Genomic DNA, 27,671 nt, shown 5'->3' with positions numbered 1-27,671 from the left:
TTTGGGCTTCAGCATCTTGCCCAAGGATACTTCCATGTTGACTGGAGGAACCAAACATCAAACAGCTGACCTCCCAATTAGAGGACCACCTGCTCAACCTCTGAGCCACAGCCGCCACAAAGGATAGCCAAATGTGTGTACGTCGCTTTTAATGTTGCTGTCACAAGTAGTTGTGGGATGGTATTATATGTTTTCCTTTTGTAAAGGATGGTCCAGTGTATCCTTTGCTAAAGGAGATTATGAGGGAAGCCTTGAAGCTCATTTCCTTTACATTTAGGGAATTCAAACAGCTGTGTAATGGCAACTGATGAGATACTTCTGGGTCATTTCACTCAGCAAGGAACATTCCTAACGCCTGGGACACACTGCACTATGATTGCAGTGTTCACACTGGCTACCACAGCCACTAAGGCATTGTGGCTTCTCTTCACTGTTAAAAATGGGCACAGGAAAAGGTTCTGTGACGCTGCTCATGCAGACAGTCTGTTACAGGTGTGAGCAAAAATGACTATTTGACTGCAGCCAATGTCTTCTGTTCCTGATAGGCCTGTACACGGAAACATTTATGGGAAGTGATGGACGAGTCAGGCTATTTCGGCCTCTGTCGTATGTAATTTTTACTCCTCTCTTTTTATCATGTGTTTTGTAAGTCCATTGACCAAATGGGCATGCAACATAGTTTTGGTATTTTCTTTGTCTACAATTATGGCCATAATAATCTACTGAAAATCTGACTAGCAAGAAAAGAATGAATTTGGGTGAATTCTCCAAATTGTGCCCTCTTCCTCTGCCAAAAACATGAGAAGTGTTGTGATGAATTCAGTGTCTAACCTCCATGGCTTCTTGTGAGAGCTGGGTGGTGTTAGTTAGAGGCACTAGCTGCACCAGGCCAGTGATGAGCTCTGCTGTGCTGCTCTGCATCTCTGGAGCTTGTTTCACTGGGTTCTAATACACAAAAACAAGTTCAAAAAGTTATCATTCTAGTTCCATACAAATGAAATTAATTTAGACTGATAGGCAAGAACAAGAACAATAAACATCTAAAGCGTACAAGTGTGCCAAAACCTAAAGGCAAGAAAAGCTATTATGTAGAGAAGTTGCTCCTATGCCAGTGAGTCATTGTGACATGGGTGTTGTGGTGGACTCACATGCAACATGAGTTTGGGGTCAGCGTGAATGAGTTTGACCAGAGCAAGAAGGAGGCACTTGTAGCTTCGAGTGTCCAGGTCTGTGGTTTTCTCTTTGAACTTCAGGCTGGTGGTCATCTTTCCTTTGAATGTCAGACTCTGTGGGAGGACAGCAAACTGTGTTAGGTCCAGGCACACTGCTTTCAAACTGCATCAGGACATCCAGAGTGTATGTTGAGCAGTGAGTGTGGGTTTTGCTGAGGAGTGGACTATGGGTCTAATTTCACGTGTTTATTCTACACTCTGAATGAAGGCAGCCAAAAGAAGTTGCGAGAAAAATCCAGAGATGGTGAAATGTGTTCCCTGTTTCATGTCCGTCTGATGTGCATGCTGAGATGCTCTGTATTCTACATGTGCAGAGAAAAAAACCCACACTGAAAGTATCTGAACGTTATCATAAGAGACAGAAATAATGGACAAAACTGCAAAGATTAGACCCAAGTGATAGTGAACTCAAGTTGTCATTAACATAAAGCAATAAACTCGATTTCTAGTAATTCTTGGATATACCACACATCTTCAGATTTAGGAGTTCAACAGGTTTGTTAGTTTATACGCTGTAGCGCTTTAAATGGGGGGTGTATTAATAAATTCATTTTAATTAATTGCTAATTATTCTCAAACTTTACACCCGCTGTGATTTGGCATGTTTTCATGTGGTGAAGTGATGTAAGAAATTACTGTCCGCTAACCGGTGTCATGCGGAGTGGAGCGTGGGTGCCGACGCCTTGAATGACCCGATTGAGGGTGTCTGAGAACATAAAGCGAAGCTCTCCAGAGTAGCAGTACACTGCATCAATCTTAGGCCACCAGTCCAGATGAGACTGAAAGCAGACAGAGCAGGGTGAGACACATTAAGTCACACATCAAACTATTCCATCATGGTTAATGTGTGAAAAAGCTCTGCAGACTTACATTGGTGATAATTCTGTGCAGCGAGTTTACCAGGACAAAGTGAAAGGTGGATGGGGAGGAGGAGGCCAAACAGACCTTCAGGATAAAGAAGACACACTCATGAGAATTAGTCAGAGTAACTGACTGTACATACCAGCTGAGGGGCGGAAATGCTACACACAACAAATCATTATCACTTTTCAGTCCACCTTAAAGTGCTGGTTGTTGTGAGGATTGATGCGGAAACAGGAGACGAAGCAGTCCATCATGAGCTCTACGTCAGCATTCTGGCTACCTGTCCCCCTCCAGAAGGGTTTGGCTGGGTTGAACAGCAGAGCCTGGTGGGACAGGGAGGGCCACAGGTCAATTCAGTTTATCCTAAAGCAAACTTACTGGTGAGATATACTCCAGACCACTCACAACACACTCACAGAGAGGAATAACCGTTGGAAAATAGACCTGATTTCACTGCATGTGTGTTGTACCCCAATGGTGTGACGTCATTTGAAACTGTGACATCTCTTTTGACCCTACTTGATCTGCACTGCTGAGTCATTACATAGAACTGACCCGAGGAAATCAAGTTTTTCATATCACCTGTTTAAACTGTGTACTCACACTAAGCATTTCTGAAAGAATATGTTGTATTTCTCCACAACCAAAGGGAACTTACTACTGTATTTAAAAATGACAAAAACTCTCCTAAAAAATAAAGCACTTTATTCATAATCAATGACAGTGAAATATACACTGGGTATTACATAATGCACACTTTGATGTGAACTGTGTAGATATTGTGTCAGCTGGTAAAGTAGCTCTGAGGCATGACTGGAGGCATGACACGTGCCCAGCAACATTTTCCTCCTCTGATGCTTTCTAATACTGCGAGGAGAGTCTGGGGGGTTCATCCCATCAAGCAGGAGCTTCAGGACTGAGCGCTGGGTCCCTCAGATCATCTGTGAAACATGGCAGACTCAGGGGCAGGGCCAGCCAAGTCTCACTGCAGATCCATCTGAACGAAAGAGAAGCATGTATTTAACAGGCTGCACAGGGATCACAGTCCCGTCAATATCCAGGTGATTTAAGTTATAATACTCCATCATCATCTCAAATGTGTACAAAAAACTTTTTAATTCAGCTCCTGCTGCAGAAAGTCACACTTACCTCGTGAGGCTCGGTGTTGTGATGCAACATGAGACTATATGCTCGGGACAGGAGAAACCTGGGCTGCTGACATTATTTCTGTATGTCAGGGTTCCAGTTCCTTCATAAACATACAACTCAATGACTTTTCAAGGGCTTTCCAGGCTCAGTTCCTACAAATGAAAGAACCAACATGGCACAGTTTGAGAGACAAATCAAGATTAATTACAGTTACAATTCTGAAGATGTTTATAACGAAAACCAGCAGGCTTTACAGAAGCTCACAGGGTGAAGCCTTAACTTGTAAACACTTCTCAATTGTGCTGTGTAGGTGGTGGCAGGCAGCGTGTAAAAAAATGATGTCACGGCAAGAGACACACATGCAGACAGCCGAGGAAGCCCAACTACTTGGTAGGAAAAAAAACTGATTTATTATGTGTTGGTGTTTTTTTTTAAGATTCTTTAGTCTATTTTCTAGTGTCTAAAACGATGTAACTGAAGTGTGGAGGTGGAGAGAAACTTCCACTGATGTCATATCTGTCTCAAGAAAAAAAAAGCTGAATGATGGGCCTGAATAGCCACTTGAATTCAGCTAGTGCAAACCCCACACCAGCAGACTTTGTGTTGCTGCAGTGGCAGAGGTTAGACCTGGCCTGCTGTCACCCTGGTGACGGGGTTGGTGCTGGCTGCATCAGAGTTGCTACAGTTGCTTATGTGAAGGTCTGTGTTTGAAGCTAGCATGAGTTTCTTCATGGTCTGCTAGTGTTTAGCAGAAAAATAAATAAAAATAAAAATAATAAGAAATTGTAATATCAAATTGCAATACTTCTTGAATTGTAATACTTAAACATTGCAATGTTTGTCTAATCAGCACCCAAGTATCCTGATAGTATGGAACAGATAAGCATATCGTCCAAGCCCTATTTACTAACAGCACGAGCGTCACATTGAACACATTTTACACTGGCTTTGACCTCCTCACTAAAGACTCAGCAGTGAAGTCTCCTCCACCTCCAGAGGACCGGCCACTCTCAGTGACCACAGCAAATGTGAGAAAACTCCTGCTGAGAGTGAATATAAACAAGTTACAGGCCCAGACATTCCTGGACGAGTACAAAAAACTTGTGATCAGCTTGTTAATGTTATAACTGACATTTTTAACATCTCACTCTCACAAGAGACTTCTGCCTCAAGACAGCCATCATCGTTCCTGTACCCAAAAAGTCTGCTGTGTCTAGTCTTAATGACTACCGCCCTGTGGCTCTTAGATTTCTTAGAGTTCTTAGAGAAACTGGTTCTCCAGCACATCAAAGACAATTTCCCTGCCAGCCTGGACCCTAACCAGTATGCTTTCAGAACCAACAGATCCACAGAGGATGCCATATCTACTGCTCTTCACTCAGTCTTCACTCACCTGGAGAATAAGAACAGCTACATCAGGATGCTGTTTGTTGACTTCAGCTCAGCATTCAACACAATCTCTCCCATAAAGCTGGTTGGAAAACTTAACACTCTGGGCTTCAGTACAGCACTCTGCAACTGGATACTGGACTTCCTCACATGCAGACCTCAGAGAGTTCGGGTTGGCAGTCACACCTCCTCTACATTAGTGCTCAACACTGGAGCCCCCCAGAGCTGTGTGCTCAGCCCCCTCCTGTTCACACTGTGCACCCATGACTGCACTCCCAGACATCAGGAGAACTCTGTTATGAAGTATGCAGACGACACCACCATCATCATTGGCCGTATTACAAACAACAATGAGAATTCATACCGGAGGAAATCAACAATCTTGCAGAGTGGTGCACAGAGAACAACCTACTGCTCAACGTCAGTAAAACCAAGGAGCTGATTGTTGAATTTAGAAAGGAGGAGGCAAAGACACACACCCCTGTCTACATCAGTGGAGCTGAGGTGGAGCAGGTGAACAGGTTCCTTGGAATTACGATCACTGAGAACCTATCTTGGTCATCGCACATTACAACCCAGGTTACTGAAACTTAGGAAGGATAAATTCCAGAGCAGGATCCTGGTTCCCATCCACAGAGCATCAGTGACCTCAGTGAAGTGAGGTGTCTGCACAGAGCTCAAAGGATACTGAAAGACAGTTGCTACAGTCTGTTCACCCTGCTGCCATCTGGAAAAAGATACAGAATTATCCACTGCTGAACCACCAGACTACGGAGGAGCTTCTTTTCCTAGGCTGTGAAACTCCTCAACTCCTCCTTCGACGCCAAAAGATGTAGCAGGGTTTAGGATCACCTTAAAATTTCATGTCTTCTTAAACTACGTTTAAGAAAAACGACAATAAAGTTACCTTGTACCTTGCTATAATTGAAGCTAGCCACATTATATGCTGTGTTAAACAGGATAACATGCAAAATAAACAGTACAAATCAATAAAAACATGGCAAAACTTACTTTCTTCTGGTTGGGTCACTGACTGCTGGTATCAATCCATTCTTGAGCCTCAGTTTTGAAGTGAAGCCTACTTTCTCAGCCCCTTTGAGAAGAAGTTTTCCAGTTGTTGTGGCGGCATTTCAGTCAAAATTGAAGTCAATTCTTTGAGTCTTCACTGTCTCAGATGGTGGCAGTGCATGAGACTGTTGGCTCTTGCATCCAACATGAGGCATTTTTTTCCCATGCCATGTTACCAGCTCTGTGACAGCGAGGACATGACAATGGCATCCAGCAAGGTAGATTCAGCAGGTGTTCTGTGGGCGAGGACGGTCATGTAGCCGGAGGTGATTCTATGGCACACCAGCCCCACTGGATGTCACATCAAACCTGACTCACATGTAACACACGTTCTGATAGATAGAGCAGATGTCTTTCCACCATTGTCTCCTCTGCTTAAGAAAACTATTAGCCACCTGAAAGTCAGTGCTTTTAACAGTTTGTCACCTTCGGAGTTCTCTTGTGGGCTAAGATGCTTTGTGGATACCTTTTATCTTTACAAGGACCTGACCTTAACTTTCACTAAGAAATTCTTATAAAGCATCATAATTCTGAGAATTTACATAATTTTGTCACTAGGAGAAGCTCTCGGAGCTCCTAGTGACAGCAAGGAGTTTTGTGACTATGGCCTTTGAAGTCTAGGCTAGACTAGTCTAGGCCAGCAAAAGGAAATCACATGTGTATGCTACTAAGGTCCCATCTTGATACATCTAATAAAGAGACATAAAAAAAATTAATGTTATACCGTCATAAAAGGAAATAAAAAACACTGAAATTCAGAAACCAGAAACTTCAAACTGTATACACACTTACTCAGTGTCCATTCTTTCAGCTGTTTTGTAAAGCATTCAGTGAATGAGCAGATTAAATTTCATTTTGGATTTCAATCCACTCCTCCTCCATGAGGACAACTGTGCTTCTTCCTACTTTACTTTTCAGATGTACTTTCAGTTTGACTTCCACACAAAGTGAACCAAAAGGAAATCAAATTTCAAGCCACAGTGGGAATTTGATTTCAGAACATTGCTTTGTCACTTTTCAATCACTAATATTAGATGGCACAGTTCCCATTATTATAACTGATGTTAATTGAAGACCATTATGCTTTTCACTAAAAAATTTATATAAAAAATATATTAAAGTGTAAAATATTATTGCAATTTAAATTCTATAATATTATACAACTGTAGAATTGAAGACAAGACAAAGACAAGAAAAGACAAAACCAAGAGTTTTGCACAAACATGTCAGCACAGTGTCAACGTGCTCTTAAGTGTCTGTAGATTCTGTTCTTACCTGAGCACAAATCCAGAATAAGAAAACATGACGAATGTCATAATCCTTGTGAAAACAGCTGAAGTGCATTTTGAGACCAAATGTTTTCCTAACACTTGGTGAATGAGGCCCATGGACAAAACTATTTAAGTAAGACCCAAGTCATAGTAAATTAATTGTCCTACAGCGTGTAATAACATAAACAGAAAAACGTGTGACTCTTCCATAGCACTCATCTTCAGATGTGATTTGATATGTTTAATGCAGTAATGTATAGCAAAGTGATGTAGCTGTAACTGTCCTCTAAGAGATGTCATGTTTAGTGAAGTGTGGGTGCTGCTGGATCACCAAGTTGAGGGTGTGTATTTGAGATCAAGCTTTCATATGAAAAAAAATACAGTAATAGTAATACTGTAACCGCTGTTGACCGCAAATATATGTATGACAATTTATCATCAATGTCACGATTGTGACAGCCCTAGATACAGCCAGTACTATTGTCAATATGGCAGGTGGCAGATGTTGCACAGAAACCCTCCCCCCTATCATTATTATTATAACTCCACCCTGTCTCCCTCCCCTCACATCCGCAACCTCGGCGTGATATCCGGCTCAAACCTCACTTTTGAACCCCACGTTAATTAACCAAAACCAGATTCTTCTATCTCCATAACATCGCCTGTCTCTGCCCATCTCTCTCTTTTGCAGCCGCTCAAACCCTCATTCACCCCTCACCGAATCCAGTACAAACTGCTCTTCCTCAGCTTCAAAGCCCTCCACATCCTCGCTGACCTGCTCCACCCGTATACTCACTCCCGTAACCTCCACGCTTCGGACACCAACCTCCTCTCCGCCCCTCTCAGGACCAAGCGCAGGACCCAGGGGGACAGAGCCTTCTCTGTTGTTGCCCCCACCCTCTAGAACTCACTCCCCAAACCTCTGCGAGACCCCACTGGCCTCAACACTTTCAAATCCCACCTCAAGACACACCTTTTAAAATCTGCATTTAATGTTTGATTTATCCACATTTCATGCTTGTCTGTCTTGCTTTTACTGATTTTGTTTATAATTATTCTGTATGTTTTGACTCACTTTAATTGACACTGTTTTTGTCTCTGTTAAGCATCTTTGAGTATTGTGAAAAGTACTCAATAAATAAAATGTCTTATTATTATTATTATTATTATTATTATTATTATTATTATTATTATCATCATTATTATATCATTATCTTTTCAATGCATCTACCTGATATTTGTTTGTTTTGTTTGAAACGCAGCAGTATTTTAAGCAAGGGCTGACATGAAATATGAGAGCACGCAGAAATGCCTTTGCTTCAATGTGAATAAACGTTCTTTCAGTTTCAGCACTTTTTGCGTCCTTCTGCCTTATTACCTGGTCTGACCAAAATGGATGCAAAGAGAGAATAAAACACATCAAGAAAAAGGAAAAGTCTAATTTGTGTAAGTGGCCAAACCTTGAGATCCATGACAATGGACTGGACCAGGAGGAAAATGGTGGAGTGATCCTCCCAGTTGATGTAGGTAGAGGCTTTACACAGTTTGACACAGGCGATGGCAGCGCTCTCCGTCAGCTGCTTGCTGCTACCTTGGCCTGCTAACGCTTTCCGCAAACTGTCCAAGAACAGCTTCTGCAGACACAACAGGCCAAGAAAGTGTGTGAGTGGTGGAGTCTGTCTCTGAGCAGTATATGTATGTGCATGTGTGCGTGCGTGCCTGCTTGCATGCATGCTCTTTCCTTCTACCTTGTTGGCTTTGCTGTCTTCCACAGTGTCTTTGGAAATGGTGTGTAAGATCTCTGGACAAAGGATGAGGAGGATGATCTGTAGAGGCCACACAGCTGCCTTCCTCTTGGCGCTCTCCGCAAAGCTGTCCACTAAGTCAAACAACTTCTCTGCAGCTTCTGAACACACCAACACACACAGTTAATGGCAACAACTCCACATTCAAAAAGATTGTTTCCACAATCATGATAAATATCAGAGAAACTGCCATTAGCAACAAAGAAATATTTGATTTGCAGCATTTGAGGTCAGTCCACAGTGCAAACATCATCAAACAAACAAAGCTAGTGTTTATTAAAGAGTAAATCCACTTTTTTGAGTCAGTAAATGAAAAGCCACTTTATGCCATCGACGGATTATGGTCCCAGTTTGCCTTCACAAGAAAGAGCAAAGTAGCGCTGCTCTGTAGACTACATACAGAAATCAGCATGTGGCAGTGTTGAGTGTGACAGCATGTGACACAGAGGAGCAGTGGTACTATGATAGTGAATTGTTAGTTTACAGTGTGTACAGTGATCAGTAATGCAGTGTCTGTTTTCCATCCTCCTACCACTCCATCACATCCTGTTCTGTCATTTCCCATTGCTTTTGTTGCATCAGCTGAAGCCTTTGCTCACAACAAGCTCTTGTTCAGCAAAATGGGAAATGCTTTCAAATCGTTCATTTAAATCAGTATGAATATAGCTTGTATATGAATGGGGCTATCATAGGGCTGGGTGATATAGAGAAAATCACTGACTACACTGTGACAAATTATCTCAATATTGATATCGGTGCTTTCACAAAATATTTACACAATGAGATTTTTTAATCAATAATGATCAGTAATGTAGATATAATCATGCGGTGGCTAAAGACAAATAATGACACAGTCTGGTAAGTTCAGTGAGGGACATACATCACTTTACTGTAATGCAGCCTTTAAAACCAGGAAAGACAACATCATATTACCATTTTTAAAATAAAAGAGCATCTCTAGTCTCACATTGCGATATTCATGAAATCAATATATTGCCCAGTCCTAGGCTGTTGAATAACATATCAATGAGGGCCACCAACAGCGTTTTTCGTCCTGACGAGGGACATATATGCCGAGCACAGAAACAGCACTAACAAGAACCACAGGGTCCTGCATGGAGTGGTTCATTCTGTTTAACACAATATAAGAGCAGCTCTACTTGCATAAAGGATCCTAGCCAGCTGGAAAACTGCCTTTTCACCTTTGCATCTGTTCATACCTGCCATATCTGCCTGTGGTCGCTGGTAAAGCATGGTAAACTCATCTGGGTAATTCTCCACCCAGTTCCAAAAAGCCTGTAGAGAGAGAGCAGCGTGCCGTTATCTTAAGATCGAGATAAATATTTTGTTATCTTGAGAAAACAAGCTTTGTGATCCTGAGATTACAAGATCGTTACAAAAAGTCGTTAAACTGAAGTTTAAAAAAGTCATTTCCATCCAGAGTCCCAGATAACAAGAAGCTTCCTCTGAGGAAAACTCTCCGCATGATTTCCAAACTGTCCCTGTGTCATCATGACGGAGGCCGATGAATAAAGAAGGTGAGAGTATTGAACGTGATGAGCTGTAAGTTTCACAGCCTTTGGAAGGATGCACCTGCAGTCTGGCTGCTCTTGTGCACACCAGAGGTGTTACCACTTCAATATCATTACTTTCTGATGCCATCAATCAATATCAATAATCAGTCAATAATGGCCACTACTGGATCGGAAATTTTCAGCTTCAATCAGATGCTACAGTTGTCTGCTGCAGCAGATCTGATCTCTGATAGAGAATTACAAGTAGCCCAATAAGAGGAAATAACTTAGTGTAATTCTACAATTTCCAGATAACAACGCTGATTTTCTTGAGACAATGAAATAAAGCAATGCTTTGTTTTCTCATGACAGCACGTTGATTTTCTTGACTCAAGTAAATAGCTAGTGATCTCCAGAGAACGGCATTAAAAAAAGAACTGGAAACAGGCTGCTCTGGGTTCCATACGAATGAGCAAACTGACAGCAATCAGACATTTCTCTGCTAATAGTTAATAACTGTTCAGTTATTGTCGACATTACAGCTATTCAATAGTACGAGGCCTATCAAGCACTGACTGTATTGTGTCTTTACACAACTACACAAAAGTCAACGTTTTGTAGGAGCAAGACAAATGTCAAGTGATAGTTTGAGACAGAATGGACAGCAGAGGTACCTTCTCTAAACTGTTGATGACTGCTAACTGGGCAGGCTTCTTGAGAGCTCGAAACTTCAACACAGTTTCTGCAAGAAAACAAATGACAGAATTAACACATCTACTGATTCAACCTCAACAGGGCACCACACTGACTTTTTTTAATCTGGCAGCGCTGCTGCGCACGCTTTCTCATCTGGTCACACCCTTCTTTGTCATTAGAATTGAAATCTCTTTTTTTTTCTTTTCTTGTTTTAAATCGACAGCTGATAAAATAAAGTAACTGAAATTCATATCTTTGCACATTCTGAATGGTTACTGTCTCATGTAAAAGCCTTTCGAACACTGGAGGCTGCCGTGCCACAGACGACAAGACAAACGAAGACTCGAGCTGCTCTGGTATGAGTAACTGTAATGAAAGGAAATGGAGTGAGACTGCTCCTGGATCCTGATATTTAAGCTACAGAGGAAGCAAACTTTCTGTTTCTTTCTTCTTCTTTTTTTTCTTGTTTGTGCGTCCTTTTGTATTATTCTGTGATCCTTTTCAAATGTGGACGTTTTTATTCCCTCAAAACCTTGAGTGTCTTAATGAGATATTTTGGAGGGATTTTTGACTGCTTTTATCTTTTGACTTGTAAAAAGTGCTTAAAATTAGCACCAAATCTGTGTAATCAATAATATCAACCTAAAAGTTGCTGCTACAACATGTGAGACATAACTGAGCGATAATTATGTTCTAAAAATTAAAATAGGGCCTTACTAGGGATGTCAACTGTTAACCATTTACCATTTATTTTTGACCAGTTTCACATGTTGGTATATAGGTTTATTTTGTTACTCTTCCATTTGCTGCACTGTATCCCACCCGGGTCAGGAGCTAGCTGACGGAGTGGCTCATTTGCAGTTTACTGCTAATAACAGCTCCCTGACCCAACAACACTGCTGTGGAAACACTGTGTCCACCCTCCAGTCTCCCGACAGGTGTCCCCGGTGAGTAAGCAGCTCAGTTTTTAGCCTTAAAACCCCTTCAGCATTGTTAACTATGTTATCACTGTTAGCTCTGTCAGTGCCAGTAGGTAGTGCGGCCAACAGAGGTAACAATTCAGAAGGGCTTTGAGGGTCAAAGAGAAGCCTCTTACTCACTGGGGCAACCTTGAGGGAGACCAAAAGGTGGATACAATATTACCCCAGCAACAAGGACGGTGTTACCAGCTGATCAGCAAATGAGCCTTTCTGCTAGCCTGTTAACATTAGCTCCCGCCACACCTGAGTCTAATTTAACCAAAACTGATATCCCTTGGCCTAACCAAAACCCAATGTTTGTGACATATTTCCATTTTTGTAAAACTTGACACGTACTGCTGAGCAGCATCTCAAATTAATCTTTAGGTTCGCTGTTTTTAGATGATGTATACCACTTCTACATGGCATATACTGTTGATTTCCAATTTCCCCCTAAAAACACCCTGTCCCCCACCCCAAAGGAAAAAAGGGTCTTGGTATGAAGGGGTGGAGTGGAAGAGGACAAGAAGTTATGACCCTAATAATATTGTGCTGTATGAACATTAGAAGCTAACCTTGAAGCAGCCTCTTCAGCTTGGAGCAATCCACATTGATGTACTGCATGAGCTCTATGTCATGAACATCCACGTTGTCCTCAGAGCACACGGTCAGCTCCTGTAGCCTGGGGAGACAAACCACAACACACATGACTTCTGCTACTTTGTCTTTTAGCCTTCATTTTTGGAGTGAAAACCTTTTTATGAGCATATGGTTGAAAACCTTATTAGGGGTCCAAGCAGCAGCACTTGCTGCTGGTGCCCCAAGATATCTTCTTCTGTTTCTTTCCTTACTATTTCTCAAATAAATGTGTTTGCAGGAAACACCAAAAAGACCAAAAATCACAACATTTGCAGGTGGGCTGAAAATTCCTCCCAATGCTAAGACACATGAAAGAACACTTTGCCTTTCCACCCAAACTAGAGGGTGGATGCAGGTTTTTTTTAAATACCGCTTTACCTACTGCCAGTAGACCAGGGCTGTGTACACGGCACAACATTTTCTGTTCAATCTCATTTTTAAAACACACACACACACACACACACACACACACACACACACACACACACACACACACACACACATACACACACACATATATAACTGCCAGAGGGTTACAGTGAGCATCAGGTTGCTTCCATTCGTTTCAAAGACAGCTGTCCACAAGAACAAGGTCAAGCAGTGGACAAGGGACAAACTGGGGACAACAGAGCTGCAGAGGGTGAAAACGACACTCCATCGGCTGGGATGACCGCCAACTCATTCAAATGTAACTCAACAACTGAAGGATGACATCAGGTGACCTACACAAAGGGTTGCAAACAGCAGCTGGAAGTGAGGGGCACAACAAGGCAGGTTCGACACAGGCTCCTAAGGGCAGAGCTTATGTCGAGCAAAGCTAGAAAAAAGCCCTTCATCAGTGACAAGCCTGGCTGATGAGGACGACTGGAGTGAGGTCATCTTTTCTGATGAGTCCAATTTCCAGGCTTGCCCAAAACCTGCTCGTCTAATGGTCTGACGGAGACCTGAAACACCGACGAGCACAGTGTCTTGCAACCACTGTGAGATTTGGTGGAGGATCTGGTGGTGCTTCAGTAAGGCTAGAATCAGGAAAATTCATCTTCATGAATTACACATGAATCAGTCCACCTTCAAGGTTATCCTGGAAGAAAACTTGTTTCCTTCTGTTCTGACAGTTTCCCAACTGATGCTCCATGCCACACAGCCAGGCCGATCAAGGTGTGGATTCAATTTCTGTGCCCGGAGTGGCAGCCATGTGAAAGACTGCTGCTACAACGCAGAGTTACATCATTAGTATTGTGCTGTTTAAAAATGAATATAAACTTACTTTCTGAGCATTATTTGAGGTCTGAAAACACTGCCTGTTTTTTGTTATTTTGGCCAGCTGTAATTTTCTGCAAAGAAATGTTCTAAATGACAATATTTTTCTGGAATTTGGGAGACATGTTGTCAGTGGTTTAGGGAGTAAACAAAAATAAGTTTACCTCTGAATCTTTGTATTTCCAGAATAAGTTTAGACACTTGTCACACCGTAGCAGTATTTGTGTATAAATTACTGGACATAGGACGCATTTCAGATCTTGAACAACATAAAACTTTGACACAAATGTAGTAATGTTAAATATGTTTTCCCAGCACGTCATGAGCTTCATCGAATGTCTTTGAAAGTAGATTAATGTATGTCAACAGAGCATCAGCTCATAGTGATTAGCACCACTGAAGAAGAGCTTTGCTTCTTGTCAAGTAAAGTAGAGACAAGTATCCAAATGCTGAAAAATCTGCTTAGATCCTGATCATAGCTGCTTATGCCTATCTAGTCTTGAAAGTAACATTTTATTTTCTGGTACTCTAACGCAAAACAAACCACATATAATATCAAGATTATATGAAATGTCTACAGTTGTTAGGCAATACATGCCTAAATATCTGGTTTTGTTATGTTTTGTTTTTGAAATTAAAGCTTATTGGAGATTATTCAAATAAATAACAAAAGTTGTAGAAATCTAACATAAGAACATGACATCTAAAATCATAAAGAAATAAAGATATAACTAATTAATTAAATAATAACTGATGAACTCGATAATGATCATTTTCATTATAAATTGATGGTTTGGTCTATTCAATGTCAGAATGGCACTTATAGAGAAAAATGCCCCTCATTAATACCCAGAGCCCATCTGACAGATTAAAGTTGCCAGTTTTGTCCAATCAAAACCCAAAGACACTCAGTTTGCTCTCATACATCATTTAAAAAAATCAGATTTAAGAAGCTGGAACCACTGAATATTTGGCATTTTTACTTAACACAAACAGCTGCCAATTCAATTCTGTCTATATCAGTTAATCAACAAAATAACTAATCATTTCAGCTCCACTGGATAACACCTGTCAAAGTCAGCAGACTACTGTTGATCACAGAAGCAGCTCAAAAAACGTCCAATTTAATCTTATTGCCAGAACAAGCCATAGTGTGACAAGTATGGGTGTCTCAAGGCCAATATGCATTTGTTGTTGTGCACCTCCTTTCACTTCTACAAGACATTATGTGTAGAAAAATTATATCTGATGGTCATGTGCCAAAGTGTAAAGCAGTGGTTGTGTGATTAGCACGGCCACCTCACAGAAAATATGTTGGGTTCACATTGGCAGTTTGTGTATAAACATGATCTCGCTAACTCCATCCGTTACTACAGTTCATGTGAGTTCAATTAGCCAACCAATGCCTTTTAATGTATGGACATGAAAAATGGGAAAAAGAATTCAGTTATAATATGTTTAATGTCAGAGGGGTTAATTTGACCCATCTCACCATGAAAGGTCAGGGTAATATTAACAGTGCTATTTTTATGCACATTTTATTTCATTAAATATCGAAGTGGAACAAATCAAGTTAAGGGATTCTGACAGAGCACCTTGACCACTAATGGTTCAGCATTGACACATTTTACAACAAATAAATGGAATCATATCAGAGGTAAACAAGACTGGTTGGGCAGACATCATCGCAGATTTCAGAGAAATTTTACTTCTAGTCATTGTGGAGACGATCACATGCAGCACATTAGAGCAGCCTGGCCTGCTGACAAACTTGGTAAGTAAGTTACCTGGTGGAGATGCGGCTGAAAACAGCATTGAAGTTGTTGCAGCTCAGAGAGAAGAGGACGGCTGAAGCGAGGCGCGGAGCTCGGCGGCATGCTGGTGCCCCTCGCGGTACGTATGGATGAAATGGCAGATCTCCGGCAGCAACTGTTTGACCAGCATGGTCTCATCCAGACGCAAGCAGTCCTTGGATTGCTGAGGAAGAAGGACAGAGAGGAGGACGACATTCAGGACAAAGATCACTGCTGTGATCCTCCACGAGGCCAACACCCGAAGAAATCGGTTCGTTTTTGTTACTAAATGGCCAACTGAAGCAATGTGATACACACACTGTGTCAGCAATCTGACTGTTTGTTAGCTGTGATCTAATAAATGACACAATTCCTTTACAATTCAGTATCACTCTACATTTGCCTGGATCTTAAATCTTCATCGAGTTCAGACTGAGTGAAAAGAGTTGATAATTCTGTCTGATATCACACAAACGCATGTGGGAAGAGGAAACAATTAGCCCAACAAACATGTTAGCCAGCTAACAAACTGATGGTCAACTTTGACCTCTGAGGCTGTCTAACGTTACCTATGGAGAAGAGGACTCTCCTCCGAGCAAAGCGACGATAGGTACATTGCATAGCAACCCCCTCGCACTTCATGCACACAGCCAGGAGGGCCTATGTCTTAACAATGTTAAAGGTTTATTTAAAAAAAAGTTTAAATTGGGATATGTCTATAACTTTCACAATGCTGTTTGTAACCAATTTATAAGAGCAATGGCTCACTCCAGGCTGTGATATGCTGTGTTTCCATTGAGGCCAGCAGAGACGTTACATGTTTTATTTTATAAAATTTGTTCATCATCAAATCATGAGGTGCCTGGAGATTTACCCCTATTCACAGTGCCCTTGGCCTTTCAACTAAGATCACCAAAATCTAATCGGTTAATTGTTGAGTCCAAATGAAAGTTTGTGCCAAATTTGAAAAAATTCCCTAAAGGCCTTCTTGAGATACTGGCATTCACGAGATTCGGGCAGACTGTCTGACAGACGAACACACAACCTGAAAAATCAAATGCCTCTGGCCACAGCAATAGCGACATTATAGGCTATACACTATGATAAACTAGGCTATAAACTATAATAAACTATAATACACGGAGATGAAATGATGTCAGTGAGAGTGTTTTAAATTTTGAATTGGAGCCAGAATTGGCGCAATTTCTATTACACTGAATTGAGCGGGCACCGCAAATCAATCTGTAAACCATCACCATCTTTGTTGCTTCATATTTAACTGAAAAAAATAGTTTCACAAAATTAAAAAAAAAAAAGTCACATTATGTTGAGTAACATGTTTTATCTAAATGTGTGCATTTTCCTTGTTATTGGTCTCTGAACAGATCACAGCTCTGTCAGGCAGCTGCATATAAACTCGAGCCCCTGTGCACTCCCAGACAGCGAGCCTCCCTGGTGTTAGCAGGTAGCGTTGTGGGGTGCATGTATTTGATATAAAAAGCTAATAAATCTTCAAACTGTTAATGATATTATATATTATTCAGGGGGCCTGATGTTAACCAGCTCTATAATGTTTCTTGGGTATCATCAGGAGGTGGCGCTAATTTCTAAATTAATATTACCTGGTACTTGCACTTTGTCAGTGAACTAAGTTAGCGTTTGCATTTGCAGACAGCCTACATTATCTGGAAGATAAAAACATGACGTTAGGAGCTACAGTGCTGGTGAGTCGGGGTGTTCAGAGGGGAAGACTCACCCCAGCCAGGCACTTCTCCAGGGTGTCCAGGATGATGAGCTGGGAGAGGTAGAGGTTCTTCTCAGAGGCTTCTCCAAATATCCGCTGTCAGTCACAGTCAGGGAGACAGACAGATACAGTTAGTACACACACACGCACGCACACACGCACGCACGCACACACGCACGCACACACACGCACGCAAGCACACACGTGCACGCAAACACACACACACACATATTTATATTTGGCAACCTGCCACAATCAAAACATCTGCTGCCACAATTAGATTTTTGATTTTTGGAGCTGGATTCCACTGAAATGTAACTGTTCACTGTGCTGATTCTAAAAGTAACGTTTACTCACTCACTGAGGACAGGGACAGTAGAGAAACACACCATCTGTGGACAGTTTACTGACCTGGCAAGCTGACTCTGCTACAAGCCTGTTGGCTGCTGAAACAAGTGACGAACCTGATGTTCTAAAACCAGCATCTAACAGTATGGCCAGCTGAGTTGCAGGTGACATCATCTTCCGGCTTAAATTGAGCTCAGACTGGCCAGTTCACATCGCTGCAACTTTTCTCTGGAACGTTCTAAAATGGTTTAGTTATGTCGCGAATCACTGTTTCTGGACTTGGCTTTACTGACCCTAAACAAACATTTATACATTATAATTATACAGCAAATCTATAACACACACACACACACACACACACACACACACACACACACTTTTATAGGTATACATGACATATGAGATATGTTTGTATATATACATGTGTATGCATATATTTATGTTTATATATGTGCTGAATATGTATTATTTATTTTTAGAAACTTTTTTTTTCTGTGCGTTTGGGCCTTTCATACACACGCAAACTAAGTTTTTGGTTACTGGAAATGGATATGGACTCCTTTGTTTTTGACGTCAGAGTATGCATCGTTATCTCCGCCTTCAACACACTATATGTGTGAGCAGCCTGTGATGGAAACCTTGCTGAACTGTTGCATGTTTCACGCTCGCAGTGTTCATACACAGCATTGTTGCTGTGACGCTTCTGCAGAGCTGCCTGCTGCTGTGAGTTCTGCATTTCCTCATTTATAAGCACATACTCCACTTATTTATGAAGTCGTGCAGCTTCTGCATAGTCAGCAACACGGTCCTGCAAATGTTTCACAATAAAACGCCTCGTCTTAACAGTTGATGGGATTCTGTCAGCAGAGACATTGTCAGAGGACTTTTATTTTGAAACAGAAGCAGGGAAGTTTGAGATGTATTTCCTCATCTCTGTGACAGATAAAGACACCAAAACTGTAATAAAAGGTGGTATAGAGTCAATATAGTTATCAAAACACCATTTTCACTGTCTATTTCTTCCCGACAACAAAGCGTGGCACATGGAAAAAAATCAGCGAGCCACCAATTCTCTATTGATGTGCTGTGACTGGCCAGCACTGCTCACACACGCAGAGTGTGTATATATATATGAAATTTCAACAATTTTCTGGGAGAAGTGGTGTATTATCTGACGGAATTGCAAGGGTGCCGATATTTTTGGCCATGACTGTGTATATATATATATATGTATATATATATGTGTGTGTGTGTGTGTGTGTGTGTGTGTGTGTATATATACATACACATATATATATATATATATATATATATATATATATATATAGTCTTTTGTTGCTCCTGTCTCAGGTTTTTTGGAACATGTTACAGCGATCAAATTAAAAATGAGTGCGTATTTCACATAAAACAATTCGGTTTATCCGTTTGAACATTAAGTATCTTGTCTTTTGACCTGTATTCAGCTGAGTAAACATCAGAAAAGATTTGCAAAACATTTCTTTTTCTTTGTTTTACATTTTACACAGTGCCCCAACTCTTTGGAAACTGGGAAGTAGAAATACCTCTCAATATCAACAATGAATTTAACTATGGCCTAAAACAGAATTCAATGTACACATGGCTGACATGTAACCAAAAAGACATTGTAAAGATAGATGTTTTGGCAGGACTGTTGTGCTGGACTGCATTAAATTGTACAGGTGTGCCCCATAAATGATATACCCAGTGAGCCCTCCCTCAAAGCCTCAGTAGCTCTTCCTTACTAAGGAATTATGGGACTGGATCCAATCATTTCTGTAACTTCCTGAAATGGCCATTACATCACTTTTTGTCTTTATTGGCCAGCTGTGTAGAGGTGTGAAAGGAGGCAGGATTTTAACATTAACATTAACTCATTCTTTTTTTTCAAATCTTCACACAACTACTTCCTTCACTTTGCAACTACATGAATGCCTTCATGGACTATGACTAGGACTGTGACTGTTAGAACTAGGAAAGTTTTGCTTCACTTCCAGTATGAAGAGCAGGAACGATTACAGCCGCCAACAACTATAGCATCTACCCACTGCCCTCCCCACTCACCATGTTGTTGACATTCTTGAGGATGGTGGTGAGGCCACTGATGACAAGGGAGAACTTGTACTTGGAGATGTTGATCAGACATTCCTTGTTGTGCTCTGTGCTGACTTTGGTGTGGGGTGTTTTGGTGTCCAACTTTAATGGGAAGCTAAAGGAGAAAACAAGAGAGGATGATGATGAAGCAGAAAACACACTGCATTACAGTAAAGTCAATTTATCCATTACACAATAGTGTGGACTGTGTTTGAAAGCATTGTCAGCTTTGTTATTTTCAGTGTGCTAGTGCAGTGCCCTTACTTCAGAGGAAAAGCACTGCAGATCTACTGTTACATTTACCTGACAGTGACATGTTAGGCTGCTAAATATGTTGCAGATTCAGATTTTACTTAGAAAATATATCAATTCAAATATGATGCAGAATTAGTCAACAAACTATTCAGCGTTATATGAAAACTGAGAGCTAAGTTAATATTTGAATGCAGGTTTTTACTGTGCTGTATTAAGAGTTTTACTATTAATGGTAATAGTTTCACTTTGGAGAAAAAGTTTTCGGCCAATATCAACATTCACAGTCAGAGGAAGGGTGTAAAGCTAACACAGCCTTTGCCCACAGCCCCAAAATCATTAAATCCATCCCTAGAAAATACACCCCAGACCAAACTCGCAGTTACAAACACTAATGAAATACACTTAGCAGACATATTTATTTCCAAATGGTTACACAACCAGTGCAAGTAGAGCATAGATTAATCTGCAGAGATATTTTGCTTGCTGTAAAGTTTTAATGAGGCATATTTACACAGTGGAAGTAGTACTCAAAGTACTACAGTACTCAAAGCGCTTTTACACTACAAGTCACATCCACCCATTCACACACACACATTCACACACTGGTGGCCGAGGCTACAGTACAAGGTGCCACCTGCTACTCAGTAACCATTCACACACACTCACACACTGATGGCGTAGCATCGGGGAGTTTTGGGGGGTTCAGTATCTTACCCAAGGACACTTCAACATGTTGACTGGAGGAGCTGGGGATTGAACAGCCAACCATCGGATTAGAGGATGACCCCCTCTACTTCTGATCAACAGCCGCCCCTTAGTAAGGGATACAGCACACATGCGCACACACGTGTGCACGCGTGTGCACACGCATGCACACGCACACATATTCTATATCTCACTAGACCTGGCAACTTAAATTAAGACCTTTTTAGCAAGTTTCTGCAGTGGGTCTGTCCCTCTCACATGTCGCCGTGCATACGCAGGCAGGAGACATATAGGAGTCAGTCAAAATACTCCAGACTTCAAGTGTGAAGTAATTCGGATGAACAGTTCCCGAGATACGATAAGGACACACTAACTGACTAACTAAACTAACTAACACACACACACACACACACACACACACACACACACACACACACACACACACACACACACACACACACACACACACACAGATTCCTAACTTTTATTGCTCGATATACATGATGTATTAGACATGGTGGCTTTGCCTTAATGTAGGAGAGCCTCTGCCATACACAGTTCTTATTAAAAAAAATACGGCTCCTAATTTCTAAATCCTTCAGTACAGATTGTTTGTGTTGACCACTGTAGAAAATGACTGATTAATTAAGTGGTAATTAGATGAGTAATTGCAACCATATGTTAAGCTACACTTGGAGAGAAAACAAATAAATTACGAATAAACCACTGTAAATTCTCAAATACTGGCCAGGGCCTTTTTAAAAACTCAACTGCAGAGAGAACCAGTCAGGTTTTCATTCCTAATTCCTACTTAAAAGTATAATAGATCTAATTTCAGTAAGAACCTCGTCTATTTTCTAATCTGCTTCAAATTATATTTGCTGTTATTGCAAACTCAGCACTTCCATCATGTTTGCCTGTTGTCTTGATAAATTCAGTGTAATGTACATTTCCACAGCTCTACATCTATCAGTACAAACACACAGCCATGCTCTACTCACCACTCTGCTCTCTCTCATCTTTTGACATCATTGGTTTTCATTCACTTAGTATTTCCAGTTGCTTCTACTTCTCAGTTTTTCAATCACCACCAATGAAAATGAAGCCTTCCTGCACTGACAATTTACATTTAACACCTCCCTCTCCAGTAGGTACGGAGTTTCACAGACAAAAGTTAAAAAACGGGAAGCGTTTTGGAAAGAACTGGTAAATGAAAACAGTGGTTGTGTGAGTTAGTATGAAATGACTGTGTCGCTGTACTGATGGAATCAGAGCTGTGGAAATGGACAGGACAAATGTGTCATGTGAAATTACTCCTGTATGTGTTTATGTTGGCCACATTATAGCCAAACTGACTCTTATGTGCTATGTTATGCTAAGCTATATGTTATCATCACCAATTGTCTGTCGTCATAACATTTCGAGATACGCTCTGATCAAAACTACAAAATGTCTCACAAAAAATGTCTTATTTTAATTGCACTGGATTCTGCTTATAGTCTCTCTGCACTGTAATGCAAAATAAGATGCTATTTTGAAAGACAATACGACAGTAAAACTTTCCATTAAATCAGCAAGCAATCACAAAACTGCTTATAACTACAGAAGTAAAGAAATGTTCCAATATTATGGCCTAATGATCATCACAAGCACAATAAACAAAAATTATTGCAGCAACTTAGAATTATTTTCATTGTCTACTACTTTAAAGATTGCTTTCTGGAGTTGAAATTCGGTCTACAATCTGACTGAAATGACTAAAAAATGCCTGTCACAAATTTCCTCTTTTGTTTGACCAACAATCTACTGTTCCAAAATGATGAAAAAAAATACAACACATTAGTTATTATACTGTGATGACAAAACCATAAAGCTTTCTTGTTTCAAATGCAAAGGAAACTAGGTTCACTTTATCTGAAGCGTTTCCTCTGAATGTTATTCTCATATCTGACCCATGTTTTGCCCAACAATGGTCAGTTGTATCAAGCCTAAAAATTGGACTCCTAATTGAAAGTCATGGGATAGGAACTGACTGCAGCCTCATGGTTCCATCATGAAGTCAGACTGTCACACCATCACATGCACGTAATATACAATGTAAAACAGGCCATGCCTCTGTTTGCAGTCAGTGAGCTCTTTGTTTCACACAGCTAGGCTATGCCATTCCTCTAAAGGTCATACACTCAGTGACCAGTTTATTAGGTACACCTAGCTCAAACTAATGCAGTCTAATACACCAGTCCTGCAATAAATCCTGCCTTCATGAAGAATATAATGTTCATTTTTTGTTGATACAATTTTAGAGAGGTGATCATTCAACTTTATCATTATTTTGGAGGATGTCGTTTGTTGTGTGTTAGACTGCCAGGTAGGGATACCCAGGCCAGAACAATAAATATATTACATTTCTATGTAATCTGTTTGCTCTTACCTCACTACAACTGACACCTCATCACCCACCCACTCACTGACTGCCAGTGCACAGAGCAACAGTAAGGGGAGAGATCACACTGTGTCTTCCTGTTGTCCTTCCAGACTTACTGTTGGCTACTTGTTGCACTGCTCTGTGGGAGTTCTTTGTACTGCTCTATTGACTGAACAAATTCAGTAGAAGCATGTTGTTGACAGAAAAACAAGCCAACAATATTGACTTTTTGGTATGCTATAGTCAAACTGTAGGCACACAGCATTCATAGGTAATGCTGCCACCTACTGAGGATTTCAATACACTACAAAGCAGTCCAACTGACCTTTACTGTTGTACGACTATAACAGCTGCTATTCAAAAGCAAAGAGACGATCAGCGATCGGTAACAACAGCAATTAAAATGTAATCAGGGCATCCTTACTCTAAATATACTCTAAATACGTTCACGTACTTGGACAATGAAACTGATTCCGTTATTGTACAAAACATTGTAGGACACTGCACTCATAACTCAATAAATGCACACTACATTTTTTAAATGGAGAACCCCTCAGCTGGCCATTGTCTCTAAACTGTTTTGGCTTTGCGAATTTTAATGTAGGCCCTCTAGGTTAACTGTTCACTGCAAAGCTGTGTTATGTATAAAAATGAAATACACCATGGCCAATATGTTCAGCCCATTCCAAAAAATATACTGTTATTACTACAAACTAGATGATGTTCAGCAAGTTAACAAGTAACAATATTTAAAGAAGAATTTCACTGATTTAAAGAAGGCCCTCACACAGAACTAGGCTGACTCTGCAGCAGAAAGGTCCTTGCTTAAGAGGTAGAAAACTCAACTACCAGAATGCACTGCGCCCATCATAATGTGGACCGGTCCATGTGAAAAAATGGCAGCCAGTTAGACCTCATATTACAGTAAAACGCTAAGCTACAACATGTTTCTGAAAACATTTGAGGTGAGAAATCTGCAACTCAGTAACAGAATCTTGGTTTATATTTGATCAGCGCTGCTTGGTTTCACTGTGCAATCAAAGTTTTTTGGCCTTCATTTTAGCTGTGCAGGAAGGAGCACGTTGCCCTCGTTATGTTTACAGACTCTCACCATTACAGCAAAACTGGCCATTAAAACAGATTTCTGAAAATATTTAGACAAGAAATAGGCAGCACAGCAATGTTAATTTGATTTATATTAGATCAGCACTGCCTAGTTCTAACGCAACAGAAAGTTTGGCGGAAGTAGGTGGGCAATAAGAAAATCTGGAAGTAGGGGGAAGGAGGGTTATTAGGTACTGGTTAAATGGGGGAAAGTTTGCCTCAGTTCATCTACACATTCAATCCACATTTGAAAAATGCTGGTTGAAAATTGGCAAAGTACCCTCTTAAGTTTAAATAAAATATACATTTGTTAAGGGAAAAACTATAACAGACTGACTGAAGGCTTTAGTTGGGGCTTAGGGGTGGCAATAACAAAGAAGTGGATATAACACCATAAGCCAACAGTAGTAATCCAAGCTGAGCTGCTAAACCCCAGCTCCAATCCATGATCTGTGGCAACTAACACCAGACACAACGACTTCTGGAGACTAAACAAGGCCAAAATTATTTTTAAATGGCAAACTGTTATTTTTTTCCCCTGACACAAAGTGGGAGTCAGATTTACCTTTAAACAACAAAGACAATTAATTTTGTTAACACAAACCAATTGGGACTACTGACCAAGATCTGAAGATAGTCTGCATCTGATTGTAATAGTTCTTACTGATATGTCCATAGCCTGCCTATTAAAGGACAGGGCTGTAGGTTTCATTTTACACCGGATGACAAAAGTTATACAAACATTGCTGATACGTTCTAACTAAATGAACCAACTAGCTAGTGTGAACAGTTTCAACGTGAGCAAATTAAAATAGCTGGTCGTGTCGGTGTAGCTATAGCTAGATTCAATATGGTCAAATAAAGCTGTACAATAACGTTAGCTGTTTACCTGTCATGTCAAGTGGATCTTTAGACAGTGGTTGTAAAGTTAAATTATTTAACTATCAGGGAGAGCAGTATTCACTTTCCTCACATGCCACTGAATTGATTAGCTCCCATGAACATAGCGTGTTAACCCAGCCACATCTTATTTGTTTACATCAGAAAGCCAGGCCTGCTAATGTTAGCTACCTAGCTGGCACGAAAAAAAGCGTTAGCCAGGGAACCTTAAGAGATGCACAGACGCTTATGTGCAAGTCCAAATGTCTCTGACATAATGCTTTTTTCTATAGTATTTTGCAACTGAGCGGCTAGGTCCGTCAAATCCCGGGACAAATGCTGGATAACGTTACATTACCTAATTGATGGTGGAGACGGCGCTAGCTAGTCAAGATGTTTAGTGTTGTGCAGCTGGGACAAGCAACACATAACACATCACCGTCCCGAAGCAGCCCTGACGAGAGAAACGCTCCCAAAATTATTTTTCAAAAGGTTTACTGCGCAAATGAAACGTCTGCCGGGGTGATAGGACCTCCACAAAACTAAAGCTTGCTACACCCATCCACTGAATCAACCCATTTTACCTGCTCATCAAATCTAGTAATCACGGCCTGGACCCACTCCACGGGTTTGTGAGCCGCCATGGCCGGGCGGAGGACACCGCGACGCTGCGCTGCTCAATCCAACGTCTGAGGCCGGAGCTCACACGCTTATTTAGGCATGAAAAGTTGTCCTGAATCGATGGGAAAGGACGAAAGGGGCGAGTATTTTTCCCTTTCTGGAGGCTTCACCATGCCACCGCCATGACACACCACCGGAAGTCTTCTTCAGAGATACTGATGGGAGGTATTGGAGACCAGGGTCAAGCTAGCTGGATTGAAAAAGACCACTTCCAGGCAAAATGTCCCCCGCTAGAGATTGTTGACAAATTGTTTTTCGAATTGATAAAAACGAATGCACACGAATGAACACTTCGAAGGTCAAGTCTACATTTAAAAGGAAAAAAAGTCCCGTTCAAAGTTCTGTATTTTCTGTATTTCTAGTCGTGTGTAGTTTTCCTTCTTCTGCTTGGAAGGCAACTTAAACTGTGAACTGGACGTCACCGCCTCCGGATTTAAAGTGAAAGAAAAACCTACATAACGAGACCAACGTTAACGTTAGATGTTTTCCTCAAACATCTGCAACCGCTTACATGTGAAATTCTTTTTGTTTTATTTTGAAGTTGTTGTTTGGGTTTTTTAACTTCCGTTATTAAATCTCTTTCTCGGTTAGAACGCATGCGTCAAGTAGAATCATGGCTGCGTTCAGCCCAGCGCAGACAAACCGGAGCTCAGAAGTGACTTCTCAGCGGTGATGCGGTGGAACAACATGTAGTGTTAAGAAGGCGCTCTGCCTTTTATTATGAAGGGGGTTTATTCAGCTCGGCTCAAGTGGGCTTTATTGGCACGGGAAGCATGTAAACATTGCAAAAGCAAGTGTGAAACAAAAACAGAAATTGTACGTTAAACAGGCCAAGTAAAGATCTCCCAGGGAAAGAGACACATAACGAGGCAAAAATAATAATAGGCGAAACCACCACACGTGCTGTCCTTAAGGGCGTGTGTGTGTGTTTTGCTTGTTTGTTTTTTTGTTTTTGTTTTTTTTTTGTTTGTTTGTTTTGTTCTTTTGTATCTGGCCACGTTATTTTGTGTATTTTGAGGTTAATTTTGTTTGTGCTCATTAGAGTTTCCCTTTGTTTGTTTCTGTCTCTCCCCAGTCGTTTTGTGTCTCTTTGTAGAGCCTCTGCATCTACTTGTGGTAGAGTACATTTTAATGTGAGTGAAGTTTTTCAGGTGAAATGGGGCCCTGACAATTTGGGCCCCTGAGACTGCCCAGTAGGCTTGTTCAGTAATCCATTCATGTCATCGACCAAGAACATGCAATGTCTACAGGTCACATATGTCTATAAATTGTAAACAAATACAAGTAATACAAAGAAATAAATATTTAACAGAATGAAGTATCAGGATATGTACACTATATATGTGTACACGCAACATAACAGAACATAACATCATGCAACACTGTTGTTGTCCCCATCCTTATCACTTACAACATGACAGCTCATTTTTGCACATTTTTTATATACATGTAAATATCCTTTATAATTATACTGTGTAACATTCCTGTGCAATTTTCTACTCTGCAACATTTCACACTTAACACTCACAATAATATTCTTAGGCTATATTTCTATATGTTTACAGTAAATGTACTACATACCATAGGTGTATTTCAGTTATCCAGTTATCCTGTGCAGATATCAATGCTGTATCATGGATATACAATATCTGTATGTGTAAAAAGTGTATAAAGATTTTATAATAATGTTTTATAATATGTATATATATAATATATATATAGATTCACTCATTCATTCATTCCTCCACTGGTGGCTGAAGTTGCCATACAAAACATTAC

The 27,671-nt window shown here is 40.7% G+C and overlaps 1 protein-coding gene and 1 long non-coding RNA gene across 2 annotated transcripts in view; both read right to left on the bottom strand.

Annotated features, from left to right (window-relative positions):
* nf1a (neurofibromin 1a) overlaps positions 1-26,244 on the bottom strand; it is a 96,466-nt gene extending 70,222 nt beyond the window's left edge. Inside the window, 16 exon segments of the mRNA XM_042486303.1 lie at positions 832-945; positions 1,149-1,286; positions 1,880-2,011; positions 2,103-2,177; positions 2,291-2,419; positions 8,434-8,607; positions 8,722-8,879; positions 9,999-10,074; positions 10,967-11,034; positions 12,523-12,629; positions 15,634-15,703; positions 15,706-15,823; positions 17,396-17,479; positions 19,814-19,927; positions 19,929-19,958; positions 25,796-26,244. Coding sequence (XP_042342237.1) covers positions 832-945; positions 1,149-1,286; positions 1,880-2,011; positions 2,103-2,177; positions 2,291-2,419; positions 8,434-8,607; positions 8,722-8,879; positions 9,999-10,074; positions 10,967-11,034; positions 12,523-12,629; positions 15,634-15,703; positions 15,706-15,823; positions 17,396-17,479; positions 19,814-19,927; positions 19,929-19,958; positions 25,796-25,855 — 1,647 coding nt within the window. The 5' untranslated portion in view covers positions 25,856-26,244.
* LOC121942973 lies at positions 2,780-8,099 on the bottom strand. Its single transcript, XR_006105840.1, has 3 exons — positions 5,646-8,099; positions 3,246-3,397; positions 2,780-3,093 (listed from the first exon to the last, which is right to left on the bottom strand). It is a non-coding gene; the product is annotated as an uncharacterized LOC121942973 (long non-coding RNA).
* Positions 26,245-27,671: the final 1,427 nt, after the last annotated feature.

The sequence above is a fragment of the Plectropomus leopardus genome, chromosome 5 (genome assembly GCF_008729295.1).
Source record: "Plectropomus leopardus isolate mb chromosome 5, YSFRI_Pleo_2.0, whole genome shotgun sequence".
Lineage (NCBI taxonomy): Eukaryota > Metazoa > Chordata > Actinopteri > Perciformes > Serranidae > Plectropomus > Plectropomus leopardus.
This window is presented reverse-complemented; position numbering and strand designations above follow the sequence as displayed.